The sequence below is a fragment of the Lutra lutra genome, chromosome 11 (genome assembly GCF_902655055.1).
Source record: "Lutra lutra chromosome 11, mLutLut1.2, whole genome shotgun sequence".
NCBI classification, from domain to species: Eukaryota; Metazoa; Chordata; class Mammalia; order Carnivora; family Mustelidae; genus Lutra; species Lutra lutra.
The window spans coordinates 65729922-65746848 of NC_062288.1; the positions used below are offsets into that span (position 1 = coordinate 65729922).

The 16927-nt window shown below is 43.1% G+C and overlaps 1 protein-coding gene across 2 annotated transcripts in view; it reads left to right on the top strand.

Moving 5' to 3' along the window:
* Positions 1 to 16701, top strand: part of NPSR1 (neuropeptide S receptor 1) — a 151347-nt gene extending 134646 nt beyond the window's left edge. For both annotated transcript variants that reach the window (XM_047695132.1, XM_047695133.1), the window contains 2 exons: positions 11996 to 12082; positions 16529 to 16701. In XM_047695132.1, the coding sequence (XP_047551088.1) occupies positions 11996 to 12082; positions 16529 to 16701 (260 nt within the window). The remainder of the gene's footprint in view (positions 1 to 11995; positions 12083 to 16528) is intronic.
* The last annotated feature ends 226 nt before the right edge of the window (positions 16702 to 16927 follow it).

Here is a 16927-nt window from a genome sequence, read left to right on the forward strand (position 1 = left end):
GACATCCTTCCTCTATCAGGCATGAAATAGATACATTAAATACTATAATTGTTGAACTAGGGTATCTCTATCAAAGAATTACAAGAGGAGGAGAATAGAACAGAAACTCTAAAGGAAACCTTGGGAATTTAGGGGAGGATAAAGTGTTTTGGATTGATAACGTAGTAGAGATCATTCAGTAATTAGTGTCATTGAGACAGTTTATTTGGAAATAAATAGAGCTACAGTCCTACCTCATGTGCCACAAGGAAATAAACTTTTTTTAATGATTTAAATGAAAGAGAGAGAAAGGAAAGAAAACATAAGAATCATTGTTTATAATCAGGAAAAAATGGGAAAAGTTCTGCCTGTACCTGTAATGAGGGATCGAGTTTAATTATATAGACAAGGAAATGCGACAGCTGTAAAAAGTATTATGTAATATACTCATTGCAATAAAAAGATGTTTATTATGTATTAGACTAAGAAGGAGAAAGTTAAATGATATCACTTTTAAAAATATATGAATATATAATAAGTATTAGAATATGCATGTGCATATACAGGTGATAGTACGCTGGATAGATAGATGAATAGATAGATAGATATAGAGATATATCTTAAACTGATAAATCCCTAAACATTCAAAACCTATATTCTCAGGGAATGGGTAATGACCAAGATAAGATGTGTCCTGATACATAGGTAGGATCTAGAAGCTACCAGCAATAAGGAAGTTCCCGGAGGTTGATATAACAGATAACAAAAAATGCCTCTGCCTGCCCACAGATAAGTCCCTTGTGAGCTTTCTGTGATGCCTGAAATTCACACATGGAATCAGTCCTTTTTCACTAAGGTACTGTCTCTAGGAGAGCCTAGGAGCAGTGCATTTGTAACCTGGATTGAGTAATGTGCACTATACAAGCATATACTGATGAAACTGTTACTTAGACTACATGACCCTGATTTGATGGTGGACAGATCAAGTGTGGTGGGACCAGCGGGTTTGGGAAGGTCCAGAGCATTGGGTTTGAAGGGGAAAAAAGTAAAAAGGGGGACGTCTTCATCTGTTCATGCTGACGTAACAAAGTGCCTTAGACTGAGTGGCTTCAACAACAGAAATTTATTTTATCACAGTTCTAGAGGCTGGGAAGTCCAACATCAAGGTGCTGGTTGATTCTATTCCTGGTGAGAGTGCTGTTCTTGGCTTGTAGATGGCTGCCCCTTCCCTCTTGTTGTGTCCTCATATGGGGGTGAGGGGAGATTGAGAGAGAAAGAGCACAGGCTCTGGTGTCTCTTCTTATAAGGGCACTAATCCCATCATGAGGGCTCCATGCCCATGACCTCATCTAACTCTGATCACCTCCCACAGGTCCCATCTCTAAGGACCATCACATTGGGGATTAGAGCCTCAGCATATGCATTAGGGGAGAATGCAAACCCATAGTCCATACAGAGGCAGAATCGGGGGCGGGGGGAAGACACTGAAGAAATAATTGAAGTCCAACCAAATGAGAACAGACAAACATCGTTTATCCAGAGCTCACAAAAGAGGCATTGCAAGGGAGTCAGGCACCATGCCTTCTGTTTGGGCAGAGACTCAAAAGCAAGCAGAGGAGTGGAAAGGCTTTATAGTGGAGAAAGGGAAGAATTCAGAGGTGCCCTGGCTGGTGGCTGTTGGCATGGGAAGCTGCAGGCAGGCCAGGTAGAAGCATGGAATCCCATGTGGTTGGTGACGGGTATATACTTGGCTAGCTCTGGTTGGGGTTAAGTTGAAAGTGGAGACAAAAACTAAAGAAGCTGTCAGTCATTAACTGAGTGTTGACCATTTGGGGTAGATTGTTATGGATCTTACTGGACAGGGGGAGAGAGATACAGGTCAGACTGGCTACACGTTTGACCTATACATGGTAGCTTGGCCTTCTGGTCTGGTCACTACAGGTAATGGGTTGGGAATTCCCTGGCCTGGTGGCTGCAGAATGTGGGTCAGGGGTTCTGTTTCTATATATGGTCCAGCCATGATGCATTTGTTTACATGGTCTATCAACACAAGCTGACAAGACAGAGGAACAGACAGAGCACCTCCTGTCAGCCACTTCACTAAGTTCTTTCCATACTACATCTTCTTGAATCTGTGCATGACGCTGCAAGGCGCATTATTAATCTCTCTCTTACAAATGGAGGACAGCCCATACAATTGACCAGAAAGCCTATGTTTTCTCCCCAGTATCAGGCTGCCTTTCAGAAGGAAGGACACTGCAGAAGGGGAGTGGTACATGGGTACATGGCTGGAAAAAAAAAAAAAGGAGTTCAAAGTGAAAAAAAAAATTTTTTTTTTTTTTTTAGTTAAAAAACCCAAACCCTGGCTTTTTGGCGTGGCTTCTCTTCCACCCCACTCCCTCCAGAGTTTAGCCTTCAGATTGCTATTCAGATCCCAGCCCCTGAAGTGTTTTGATTTGAAGTCTTTAAAATCTAAAAGGTGGCCACTACTGGTCAAGGGCCCGATTTTATCTCGGTAGGCTAAGGTCTTCCTGTACTTACAGATTTAAATCAGCTTGGTTTAAACCCCTGTCCTATGCTTCTTTCCAGTTCCAGGAGGTTGGTATGTCCTGAGCTCCCTCCTGCCCAGAGCTGTCACATTCACCTACCTGCCACGGAGCGCTCTTCTGTTCCCTCTGCTCCTGGCCCAGCAAGCATGGGATCCACATCAGTTTCTTTGAGTTTATCACCCCCAAGAGTAAATAGAGCAAATGTTGCTGTAGGTTTGAGGGGATGAAAGTTTTCCACTTCCTATCAGCTGCCCCCCACCCTTTTCTAGCAGGCCTTTCACCACTGTGGTTGGGCTCTGTCTGTCTCCAGAGTCCCCCATATCTCCCTGCTACTAGATTTCCTAGTCCCTAAACTACTGGCTTAGCCCTGTCCTCCAGTTTCTGAAATAGTCCAAAGCCACATAGAGATACAATATGCCATTACCCTCCCCAAAGTGGAAATGGCTACAGTCAATTTTTATTCTTTAATACCAGTCTACATCTACATTACCCCTATTTTTTTTTTTTAGTTGTCCATATTAACACCAGTGAGCCCCTTCTAGAATGAGGGGCAGATAGTAGTGTCAAAAGCCCATATACTCTCTGTATCTGATTCATAAACGGAACTCACCTGATTTCCTATTTGTTATTACAACTAGGCAGCTTATGGTGTTGCCTGGTAAATAGATCTCCAGTGGTGCTAGCCTGCCAGGATTATCGCTCATCAACGAGGGGACATCGGCCATGATTAGTGTGAACAGAAGCACACGGTGTAAATACAGGCTGCAAAATTCAAGCTCTCATTCTTTTATGAACCACTCCTCTTACCAGCAAATAAGTCTATTTTCTCTCCCTCAAAGGTGGACAGAAAGAAAAGAAAAAGAACTATTTAATAAATGATCTAAATACTTTCCCACAAACAAGGGCGGAAGGCAAGAGGTACAGGAGATGAGATTTTTCAATCTTGTAAGTTATCTTTCCTGAACAGGCATGTTTTTGATGCCCAGGGGAATCTAATTCTGTAAAATAGAGCATTTAACTACATAGGGACAGAAGAGGCAGGAAGTGCAGCCATAGGGTTTGCAAACCTGTGTATGACTGCGTCTGGCCATTGTGGTTTAGGAGACGGGACACGATCCACGCCACATTCAAATTGCATGTTTCAAATCAAATGAGGCAGAATGAGGTGGGGAAGAAAGCTTTGGATTGGGAACTGGGTTAGAGTCCTATTCATTTCTAGCTAAATGATTTAAGATAAGCCCCTTAACTGCCCTCAGCACCTTTCTTCATCAGTAAACGCAGGCAAAATGGCTTCTCTATGTAGAATGGCATTTAGTAAAAGACAAAGAACTTCATAAAAGAAATAGATATAAGTAAATGAAGCTTATAACAAGTTCATGGATAGTAAGATTCAATAGCTTGACGATGTCGGTTCTCCCAAACAATCTACAGATCAATGCAGTTCCTGTCAAAATTAAAATGGGACATTTTATTGAGCTTGACAGACCAATTTAAAATATATGCGGGAATTCCAAGAGCCAAGAATAGCCAAGAAGACACTCCTAGAGAACTAGAACAAAAGTAGAGGAGGTTTACTGTATTCAATATTAAAATCTATCATAAAGTCAGAGTGATTAAGAGAGTATGGTATTGAGACAATACAGTACACAAATAGAAAATGAAACAACCTCAAAACAGAACCTACATATATACAAAAACTTGATATATGTCAGAAGACCCTAGGGAAAGAAATAAAACTGGTTCTTTACCTCAATTTATAAGCAAAAACAAATTCCAGGAGTCTTGGAGACTGAAATTTTGTTAACTGCAAGCAGAGCAAAGAGCAATTTTATTTATGTAGAAAATGAATTTATTCATGAACGGCAGAGAAATTGCAATTCGGGACAAGCAAGCTGGGGCGAACCTTAGGCAAGTCCAAAGAGACAAAGGGAAGGTGAGCTTTATTAGGTTTTAGGAGGAACTGGGGTGGGCTGCTCCGAACAAAAGGTCACTGGAGAACGAAGAGTTCCGGGTGGCGGCGGTTTCTCACTGGCATCAGGCGGTGGTTGGTGCTTTGGTGCTGAGGCAGGCGGGATCCTCCTTGCTTTTCTTAAAGGCAAGAGACAAATACTCCTGTGAAAACTGCCCTCCCTTCTCCAAGTGGTTCTTCTGTTGGTTAGGCAGGCTGCGGGGAGTGGTACGTGCCTGTGAGCGCCCCCTTCAAGCCTTGCTGACTCCTGTTTCCTTATGTTCACAACATATAAAACTTCTATTTTTTTTTGAAGATTTTATTTATTTATATATTTGACAGAGAGAGAGACGCAGCTAGAGAGGGAACACAAGCAGGGGGACTAAGGAGAGGGAAAGCAGGCCTCCCGCCGAGCAGGAGCCAATCCCAGGACATTGAGACCACGACCAGAGCCGAAGGCAGAGGCCCAACGACTGAGCCACGCAGGCGCCCCCATATAAAACTTTTAAAAGAAAATGTATGGTGATACCTTTATGACATTGGGATAAGATATCCCAACGTCATATCCCAGTTAGCATAAATTATGTTGGATCTTCTTAAACAAGTTGAACGTAGATCAACAAGATCCAACATAATTTATGTTAACTCATAAAAGAAATGATAGATAAATTTGGCTCTGTTAATATCTAAAAAGTCAAGTATAAAGTGGGAGAAGGTATTTGCAACACACAGACCTGGGAAAAGATTAGTATTCAGAATATAGGAAGAACTCCTAAAAACCAATTTAAAAAAGAATTTTTTAAAAAGTTGAATAGAATAAGTAAGTCATGGAGATGAAAAGTACAGCATAGGCAATGTAATTAGTAATATTGTGATAGCCTCTTTGGAAAACAGTGTGGAGACTCCTTAAGAAATTAAAAATAGAGCTACCTTATGACCCTGCAATTGCACTACTGGGTATTTACCCCAAAGATACAGATGTAGTGAAAAGAAGGGCCATCTGTACTCCAGTCTTCATAGCAGCAATGGCCATAGTCGCCAAACGGTGGAAAGAACCAAGATTTCCTTCCACAGACGAATGGATAAAGAAGATATGGTCCATATATACTATGGAGTATGATGCCTCCATCAGAAAGGATGAAAACCCAATTTTTGTATCAACATGGACGGGACTGGAGGAGATTATGCTGCGTGAAATAAGTCAAGCAGAGAAAGTCAATTATCATATGGTTTCACTTACTTGGGGAGCATAAGGAATAACACGGAGGACATTGGGAGATGGAGAGGAGAAGTGAGTTGAGGGAAATCAGAGGTGGAGGCAAACCATGAGAGACTGTGGACTCTGAGAAACAAACTGAGGGTTTTGGAGGGGAGCAGTTTGGGGGATTGGGTGAGCCTGGTGGTGGGTATTATGGAAGGCACATATTGCATGGAGCACTGAGTGTGATGCATAAACAATGAATTTTAGAACACTGAAAAAAAATAAAATAAAACTTAAAAATAATAATAGTAATGATATTGTGATAAGGTTGTATGGTGACAGACAGTGACCACACTTAGCATGGTGAGCACTGAGTAATGGATATAATTGTTGAATAAATATGTTGTTCACCTGAAACTACTATAAAATTATATGCTGATTATGCTTCAATTTTAAAAAACATATACAACAACAACAAGAGATAAAAAGAAAAAAATGAGCAATACACAAACAGACATTTCACAGAAGGGACAAAAGGAATGGCCAAAACTAAGATTCTCAACCTCATTGATGATCAAGTAGTTGCACATTTAAACCTCAGATGCAATTTTCTACCCACAGGATTAGTAAAAATGTTAACATCCGATCTCTCAAAGTGTTGAAAAAGATATAGAGCTCAGAGTTTATTTGGCAGTATCATTCCTCAAACATGTAGTAGGCTTCTGGTCCATTTGCTTTTAGTCAGTTTCATGTGCCAGTGACCATGTCCAAAAAGTTTTTCTTAATAGAATTCTCATATCCGACTTGTGTCTTTGCTTCCATATACCATCCCTATCTTTAACTTAATGGAGGCTAGGTTGAAGCCATCTGAAACACTAGTAGGGAGGCCACATTCTTAGTCTCATCTTTGCCTCAGGAATGATTCTGAATGGGTCTTTGTTGGTTAAAACCTCTCAAACTTAATTTAGGGACCAAGGTCAGCTCCACTGGTATAAGACTTGCACACTTAGAAGGTGTACACATTTGCTTTAATGCTCCACTCACATTTTCAATTTGCACCAGGTCATGCAAAGGATGTGGTGGATGTATCTGTTAATATCAGGGGCCAGAAGCAATGGACACTTGCAATTCCATGAGATCTCATATTTTAAGACTTTAAGTTCCTGTGATTTTTGTTCATAAACCAACAAACTCTTGTCTGAGCTCATCTCTTTTTTCTAATACCTTGCTAAACATAGCGGTAGCAATCAACACACACTATTAACATTCCATTTACCAACTGTGATTGTTAATTTTATGTGTCAACTTGAATGGGCTAAGGGATGCCAAGGTAGCTGGCAAAACACTATTTCTGGGTGTGTCTGGAAGACATTTCTAGAAGCATTTGAATCTGTAGACTAAATAAAGGTGTTTTCACCAATGTGGTAGGCATCATGCAATCTGCTGAAGGCGAATAGAACAAAAAGACAAAGGAAGGGTAAATTTGCTTGAGCTGGGACATGCATTTTCTCTTGCCCTTGGACATCAGCTCTCCTGTTCCTTGGGCCTCAGGCTAGGACCAGACTGCCTGAGTCTCCAGCCATTGTGTTCAGACTTACACAAACATCTTCCTTCGTTCTCATGATTTATACTTAGACTTAATTATACCACCAGCTTTCCTGGTTCTCCAGCTTAGAAAGAGCAAACTGTGGGACTTCCCAGCCTCCATAATTTTGTGAGTTAATTCCTATAATACATTTCCTTTTATGTATATCTCTATGTATTTCCTGTTGGTTCCATTTTCTGGAGAGCTCTGACTGCTGAACCAGGCCTGTTCTATGGGCTCCAGGCTCAGTAGGTACACAATTTGACTTCCTAGGCATCGTATGTGATGGTTCTATGAAATGGATCTCTAGTGTCCCAGCTTCCAATATCAGTTTCCTTGCCTCCTGCTGCCAGCCCACAGGCCAATGCTACATGTTTTAGATTTTTGTTATAATAGCATTGCATATGAGATACCAATTTCTGCTTCAGTTAAGGAAACACTAGTTGCTCTACCAAAGAAACCCCCCAAAGACAGTAGCTTAACAAGAAACTTTGTTTCTTATTTAATTAAAGTCCAATCGACAAAGTCAAAGGGAAGGGCCCTGCTCCACATAGTCATTCAGGAACTCAAGCAGATGAAGATTCTGCCTCACTGAACAGATGGCTATAAGGTGTCTCTCTCAGCATCGACATCCTACATTCAGGGGTAGGGACACAAGAGAGAGGAGGATCACTCGGTGGTTTGTCTGAGCCAGGCCTGAGAATAGTGTCCATGGATTCTTCCCATATTCCCATAGGTAGAGCTTTGTCATATGACTACACCCTGCTGAGAAGAAAAGGCTTGGTGGACCGCTCCCTTGTCCCAGCCACAATTATTTTAGGTCTGCCAGGCTTCCTGGTTCCCCCTGAGTTAAGGAGCTGAGGAACAGAAAAGGCTTGAGGTAGCTAAATTAGGTCATACCTCCTCATATCTAGCTATGACCTCTGGTTTGTTAGAGGGTCCAAAAAAAAAACCAAAAACAAAACAAGGGAAAGTAGTGGTCAAAATTTAGTGCAAAAATGCACTAGAAATATTTAATCCTGAGGCTATATTTATAAATAAACAGGCCATCAATGATTGGAAATAAAAAATTTCAAATTTTAAGAATTTTACGATTTGGGCATGACTATTAAAAACATTTACATTCTTAAAGTCAATCGGAAATACATAGACTTCCCAACGTGTGAAAAAAAACATTTGTTTTAAAACATCCCCAGGTAGATTTCCTTGTTACAAACCAATCTCCTGCACTCATTATAAACCCAGAGATGGAACAATCCCCTCCCGCCAGGAATAAATTCTGTCTCATTTTAAAATCCCAAGATACCAATTGCTCCCTCTTCAGGTGGTCTGTTCAGGAAAACAATGGATTCCCAATGGCTCTGCAAGGGGCAGGAAGGGTGGGGCAGGAAGTGGTCCCTTGGAGACTAGATGGACAGTGTGCCCCCCCCCCCCCACAAAGATGCATCCGGGAACTGAGACTGCCTGAGGCAGGATACAGCTTCCAGTCCTGAATCTAATGGACCAGTTGCCTCAAGGCGGCCCCAGCTACCAATGTGCAGGGATGGCTGGATTTAACCGTTTTTTGCTGTAGCTCAGTGCCAAGGCCTGGGTGGAAATAATCCTTTTATCTCCCAATAAAGGAGAATTACTGGCATTTGGGAGCTCAGTTCCCTTGAAGAGCCATCTTTAGAAGCTAGAGGCTTTGCATTTCCTCAAGTGGTCAGATTAAAGAAGCCTTTCACGGATCTCATTGGGAGATCAAAGGGCAGGTAGTTGATTATATTGTCACCCAGTTGCCCTGCGGAAAGTACCTCGAGGTTCCATTTTAAAAAGATTTCAGAGCACAAATTTCATTCTCAAGAACTTTTCTGAAAAACCAACCAACTTTTCAGAACTGTATTGTTTCGGAGGCAGCTGTTAGGCCAGCCGATGGGGATATTGTGAATGGATATAATTTGGTCGGCTGTATTTCTGACTTGCCTCCCATGGGTAAAATCCTTCTGGGAGAACTTTTGTATGTATATAATTCCTATATCCAGATAACAACAGTGTATAATAGACTCTCTAAATGTAGTAATACCTCTGTTCACTTCCATAAAGGCAGTTCATGTTCATCCTGAAATACTATTAAAACTTTATTCATTCCAATTAATAAGGGAATTGACATTCTCAGCATGGGACTTGGCATCTTAAATACATTTTTTTTTTTTTAATCTTCAAAACTCTGAGTTTGGTGCAGGGTGTCTGGGTGGCTCAGTCACTTAAGCATCCAACTCTTGGCTATGATCTCAGGGTTGTGGGATGGATCACGGGATCCAGCCCTACATGGGGCTCCACGCCCAGCAGAGAGTCTGCTTGAAAGATTCTCTTCCTCTGCCCCTTTCAAAAAGCCTCTTGAATTTGGTGTTTTATGCCTCATTTTTTAAATTGGGAGACTGAGGCTGGAAACAGTTCGTAGCTGCCTAAGGTTACACAGGTGGAGTTTGGTAGAGCTGGAGGGTATATTCAGGTCTGACCTTGGAGCCCATATCCTTCCCAGGAGACCACTGTGGAAATCAGGGTTTTTTTTCACCTTGACACTATTGGTGTTTGGGACTAGATAATTCTGTTTCACTGTCCTGTGCCTCTAAGGATGTTTAGCAGCATTCCTGGCCTCTCCACACTAGATGCCAATAGCAACCCCCCAGCACACTGAGACAACCCAAAATGTGTCCAAACATTGGCAAATGTAGCCCTCGGGGGCAATATTGCCCACAGCTTAGAACCGCAGCTATCAATGCTTCTGAAGGGTTTTTGCTTCCTTAAGAGACTGAAGTCTTGTGGTTCTGTGAAATGCATGGAATAATTTGAAATCCTAGTAGTACCTAAGAGTGGCCTCATAAGGTATACATTAAGAAATAAAAAACCAGTTCTAATTAGCATTTCAGCTTATTGCACATAAACGTTTCTTCCTATTCTTCCTGATAACCATTTGTCCTCTCCAGTGAATACATGTTCACACTGGGAAAAGACTCAGAAGCTTCAGTGGTTGGCGGTTGCCTCCGAAATTCAGCCCAGACTCCCTGGGAGTACCTTCTAGGTCTTTCCACTTCTGCCTCAGTTCTCCTCCCCACCCTGAAAACCAACGTCCTTTTTTAGGCTCCAGCCAAGTGAGGTGACTCCCCCATGGTCCAGATGCATCTGACATTTTCTGGTTTCCATGTCCTGGCTGAGGACGCTCCAGCTGCTTTGCTGGTCTCTCCCAATCTCACTCCCACACAGCCCCAGCTCTACCTCTGGATTCTCTCCATCTGCCCTGCAGCCTCCCCCGCAGGGTAGCGGGGGATGGCTCTCTCCCTCACAGCTGGTTTTCCTCTCTCTCTTCTTTGCACAGTGTGCAACCTTTCCTGCTGGACTGGAACCTCCTAGAGAACAGGAACTCTATCTCAGCCTCTTCTGTTCAGTCTTATCTCTTGGCAGACGTGCCATGTTGGTTGGATTGGGCTGGATTAGACTGGAGAGGGTCTAGAATAATAGTGCCAAGGTAAATTTCAGATCAGTTTCCATAGGATTAAAATAAATCTCTTTAATTAAAATTAATTAAAATTAAAATAAAATAATTTATTTTAATAAATTAAAATAAAAACGTGGAATCGGAACACTGTAGTGAGGACAACCTAGCACAGCAGCTGGCCTCTAGTGTACAACTCCATACGACAGGTGCCCCGGTAGGCCTTTGACATGGGCCACCACTAGGGTCCTGCTCATTGAGCTCCAGTCAGCGGCATCCGGCTAGCGGTGCATGGGATTGGCATCCCATCAATGCTTCCCTCGCTGAGGGTGTGCTGGGGCAAGGTTGAGGGCATCCACAGGAAGGGCATCTTTTCCCAATTTTCACAAAGGCGCCATACTGCCTGACGGAAGCTCTGACAGTAAAAACACTTCTGCAGGGGTAGAGGACCCTGCATCCAACATCTCCATTCCCAAGTGTACCATCTTCACACTGATTTACTTCACACCGATTTACTTCTTTACTGAGAGCTATCCCTCTAAATTCTGTACACCCTAATCAACTTTTATTTTACCACTGCTTCTTAACTAGAGAGAGGTTTGTATTCATTGATTCAACAAATATTTATTAATTACTCACGAAGTTTAGAGGATACAGCAATGAAGAAAACATAGTCCCTGCCTTCATCAAGCTTGGATACTAATAGATTCTTATATTTATCCTTCGTGTGTTTACCATCAAACAACAGCCCACATAGAATTAAATTATATATCCAGGATCCTACTTGAGAGAGGTTTTTTGTTTTGTTTTGCTTTGCTTTGTTTCTCGTATCCCTGGTTTGAGGTTTTGTTGAGAGTGGATTTTCTGAGTTAGATGAACGAGTTAGTCTGGGGTAACCATTCTAAGAAAATGGCTTCACCCTAAGTTGCAGAAGTGACCAGATGGGTAGCTTAGCATCATCCCCTGGCTAATTCCAGGTCACAAGGCTAATTCCAGCTTCAGCTGACTCAGGGCATTCAGCCAAGACTCTGGAGAGAGTCTGGATGTCCCAGTGCATTTACATTTTATATTAAGCTGCAACCTGAGCTGTCACCAGCATCCAGCCCAAAGCCATCTTGACTCTGAAAATATCCAAGGGTGTCCTCCGGGGCAGAGGTGAACAGGATCTAAGTGGCCCCATGATAGCTGTGGATCTAACCTGTGATGTTCCTATTGGCACAAACACTACCCCGTTTCACCATTTCCCCTTCTGTATCTCCAGATGGAAAGCTGTGCACCAGTTACCACGGAGGGCTCATCTCAAAGGCAAAAATCAAAGCCATCAAGTATAGCATTGTCATCATTCTGGGTAAGCAAAGTCCCTCCTTGTGTGTGAACATTCCAAAAGCAAGCTTGTCCCAGGAGCTGGGGGGCCGGGCTGGGGGGGTGGGGGGGTGGTCCCATAAGAAAGGAAGGTGTCTGCAGGCACTCTACCTTTGTCTGAGTGGAGAAGAATCTGTGGAATTTAGCAGTCCATCCGTGTCTCCTTCAAGGGCAGACAGCGGTTCCCGATCCTTCCCTTTATGAATAGAGTTGTCCACCAAGACCATGGGGTAGATAATTGGGAGAAAGTTGATTAAGTCATAACGGGCTGAATGATGCTCACATTCACCCAGGTGACCCAGCTGCCTTCTCTGAGACATATTCTCTCCTAAGGCTGAAGCTTATGAGCAAAAAAAGCAGAAGTGGCATTCCATTTCTTCTGGATATTTAATTACAGGGTCACTACAAATCCCTCTGTCATGGCCTCATTACTCTCTCCCCGTTCTCTCTACTCTGAAGACCCATAACATCACTTCATCTTAGGAAAAAAAGGTATTTTTAGAGCACATGATATGTGTCAGATTGGTGTAGATAGATTTGCTATTCTCAAACCTTCAAAGCCTCCTCCCCCTTACGCTCCCTTAGCTAAAGACCTCGCATCATATTTCACTAAGAAAATGTAATATCAGAATAGAACTCCCTCATCCTCCCACCTTCACATTCATCGACCTATCTGCCTTTCTACAGTGTGCTCGGTCTTTTCTCCTGTTCATATGAATAAACTGGCACTGCTTCTTTCTAAACCCAGAATGATTGCTGGAGCTCCCCTTAACTGTGCAGGAGGACCCTCAGTGAACTCCTCAAAACAGACCCCCTTCATCAGTTTCTCTTCTAGTACAACTCCTCCATGCTCTACCTCTCATTTTCTGGAGCCTGTTTCTATCTGCTTTCTCTCCAGTCGCTCCTAAAACCACCTTCATCAATGTCATCACGACGTCTAAAAAGGCCAGTGTCAATTCCCAATCTTCATCTTGACTTGTAAGCAACGTGTAATCAATTTCTCTTTCTTAGAACACTTCCTTTGCTTAGAAATCCTATTTAAGATTTTTACTTGAGATCTTGATTTGTGTTTCTAGTAAGCTTGTCATAGTCAGCATGTCAAACCAAAAGTCTCATCATGTTCTCCTCCCCTACACGAAGTAACTCCTCCCCCAGTTGTCCCTGTTTCAGTAAATGACACCATCTTTCACCCAGTGTCTATACCAAAAACTTAAGGGTCATCTATCTGTCTTTATTCTATTCCTTTGACATCCCACATAACTCATACAGCAGCAAGTCCTGAAGGTTCTACCTGCAAAATAGCTCCCAAACCCAACCAGTCCTCACTATCTGTACAACTCCTGTCTTAGTCTAAGTTTCCACCACTTTCTGCCTAGAACATTATACCTATTCTTCTCTTTATTCCTTTTCTACAAAACAACCAATGTGATCTTTCAAGACTATAAATCAGGTAACATCACTATCCTGCAAACCCACCTCTGGCTTCCCATTACTTTGGAATAAAACCCTACAGTTCTACCACGTGTGATCTATCCCTCAGCCAGATCTCCATCTTCTCTTCTTTCCTCTCCTCCCAGTGCTCTCCTCCATGCTCATTCTATCCTGGTTGCATTGGTCTTCTTGCTATTTCTTTAAAATGTCCACTTGTTTGCACCTGGGGGACCACGTGCTGTTTCCAACACCTAAAATACTCTGTCTCCGGATGGCCTGGCTCCCTCCTCACATCATTTTGTTTCCCAACAGTGCTCCCTCCTCAGCCAGGCCTCCTTCATAAGTCTTAAATAGCCCTCCTCTAGTCTTTGCCCCGCTGTATTTTTCTTCCTATTCCCCTTTCTTTCTGAATATTATATCTATTGATCTGCTTATTGTCTGTTCCCCCTACTGGTTTAATTCCATGAGACCAATGATTTTTGCCTTTGCGCCGCTTGCACTATTGTCACCAAAAACTGAAATAGAATCCCACATACACTAGGGTCTCCAGTCCTCCTCTTCCCCTCCGTACCCCACTTGCAGCTCCTGGGAGCCCTGAGAAAGCCTCACACCTCTCGTGTTAACTGCATGTCAGATCACCAAAACAGGCAATTTCACCTTTCCGAGAAGCTGTTGCAAAATGCCAAACAGAATAGGTGCAGTGGGACTCAGCCAGTAGAATAGAGGCCCAGAACAGCAGTGCAAGCAGAGCTGGGGCCAGAGCAGATACAAGCACTGGGGCTCATAGTCAGTCCTTCCCCAGCAGCCAACCAAGTAGCACCAAGATTCTCTTGCCTTCCAAGACAGAAAAGGAGATACTCATCCCCTGGATGTTGAGTCTGGAGATAAATGTTAGACATGTGTTCCAGAGCCAACGTAATTATTTGTAATCAAGAACCATCTGCTAGGCCCTGGGGGTCCTTTCATCGGGGAGCAGAGAGGACCCCAGATGGTCAGCCAGTGTTAACAGCCCGGACAGACCAAACCAGCCCTTCCTATGACAGTTATTCTGTGATGCTCCTTTACCATCATGCGATGAAATGCATAATTAACACTATCTACCTAAGATGTCTTCCAAGATCAATATGTAATGACACAAAGGAGGACTAGAGAGGAAATAATGTATAATAAAGCAGCAGATTTCAATATGTAAATACTTGGCTATGGCTGCCCTAGAAGAAGAATGAAGTAGGCAGCTAGATGTAGTAACAGATACAAAGGAAAATCAGTACAGGTGTGTTTTCATGAAGATGTGAAAATAAAGCAGCATTGCTGTCAAGGACTTGATTTTCTGAACAGGTAAATAAATCCTGCTGAAGTTCCAAATTAAAGAAAGTAATCTTTCCTCCCTCTGCAAAGGAATTACATTTCTGGAAAATTCACTATTTTTAAAAAGACAGTTGTGTTCATATATAGAATAGAGTTAGGTTTCCAGACCGGGGTAATTATAAGCAGAGCTCCCAGCTACATAAATGTCCACTTGGGCCTTCAAAGGATGTATGGGACTGCCCCAGACAGCAGGACTCGTATCCCTGGGCAAACCAGATCTCCACCAACCCCACACACGTACATACATAAACACACACATTTTTTTTCAAAATGCCCCCAAAAGGCAATTTTGCTCCATCATACCCCAGAACCACTATTCTAAGCCAACACTAGGCTTACCCACTGGTGCCTAGAGTGCTCCGTGGTCTTTGTGTTTCAATTGCTCCTCTTTAATCCATTGCCAAGGCCTGGGGAATAAACACGCACCAGTCAGTTACAGAGGAAAGTTGGCCCCTGCGAGGAGATGGCAAAGGAAGCCTGACTTCTCTGAGGAGAAGTCCTATGGGTGAGAAGGGGGAGAGGGAGGCTGGAGAGGATGTAGCAAGAAAGCAGAAAAGGGCACATCCCTGTCTAGTCAGCGCCAAGACTGTTCACGTTGGTGCGTGTGGGTAATAGTCCAGTTCTCCAGAGATGGACATATATGTAAAAAGAATTATTATAAGGAATTGGCTCACATGATCATGGAGCTGAGAAATCCCAGGGTCTGCAGACCCCGGAGAGCCGATAGTGTAGTTCAGTCTGAGTGTGAAGGACGGCAGGAGAACAATGTCCCAGCCAGAAGGTAGTCCAGCAGACAGCATGAATCCTCTTTCCCTCAGCTTTTGTTCTATTCAAGCCTTCTGGTCATTGAAGGGGGCCCATCCACATCGAAGAGGGTGGTCTGCTTTTCTTAGTCCACCAATTCAAATGTTCGTCTCATCCAGAAACACCCAGAAATAATGTTTCACCAAATATCTGGGCACCCCTGACCCAGTCAAGGTGACCCATAAAATTCACTATCATACTCTGGATCTCCCCATATACCACCCATTTCCTCTCAGGATTTGGAGACTAATAGAATCAGGGGCTCACACACATTGATTGACTTGGAGAGGGGTAGAGTGCAGCTCTTTTCTGGAGTGGCAGACTAACAAATGGAAAAGAAAATTAAGAACATGGTGATGAATACAGATTGTGCTTTGAAAACGTTAGGCACCACCTTTCCCCCTGCCATACACCAAGACCAGGAGTCACTACTGGTCAAAATTCTTCCTGTTCTTCTGGGGTTTTTTCTCATAGAGTCTCCAAAGAGTTTTGCTGGTTTTCCTTCCACATTATGTGGGATGAGAAGCTGAGGCCATGCTGAGCAGTTCCCGACCTTTCCACAAAGACTCACAACAGGGGTCAAATCAAACCCTCTGTTTACAAATTCACTCAACTCTAGCAACGTTATCTGTGGGACATGTACACATGCATATGTGTGTGTGCTTGCATGTGAGTAAACATGACATGGATGTTAACACACAACAGTTCTAAATATTTCTGAGAGATCGCAGATGCTAAGGAACCTATTTGGAGCTCCACTTGGGGCCACCACTGAAAGCTACCCCCCCAGCTGTGGTCAGCTACGGTGCTCATGGCTATCTTTCCCCAGCCTTCATCTGCTGTTGGAGTCCATACTTCTTCTTCGACATACTGGACAATTTCAGTCTTCTTCCGGACACCGAGGAACTCTTCTATGCCTCTGTGATCATTCAGAACCTCCCAGCCTTGAACAGTGCCATCAACCCACTCATCTACTGTGTCTTCAGCAGCTCTATCTGCTGAAGGCAGGTAAGAGGCCCTCCTGCCTGGGTCAGTGCAGAGAGCCACTGTACTTGGACTCTGACGTGTCTTTTCTCTCAGTGCTCCCTGGCAGCTTGTAGATGAGATGCTTGAGGGTCAGAAAAGTCCTGCTCATGTGACAAATTCAAATCCAGGTCCAGGTCATGGTCCTTGTTATTTCTTCTCTACCACCTCACCTGCGGTAGCAATCATCTCACTCAGGTCATAT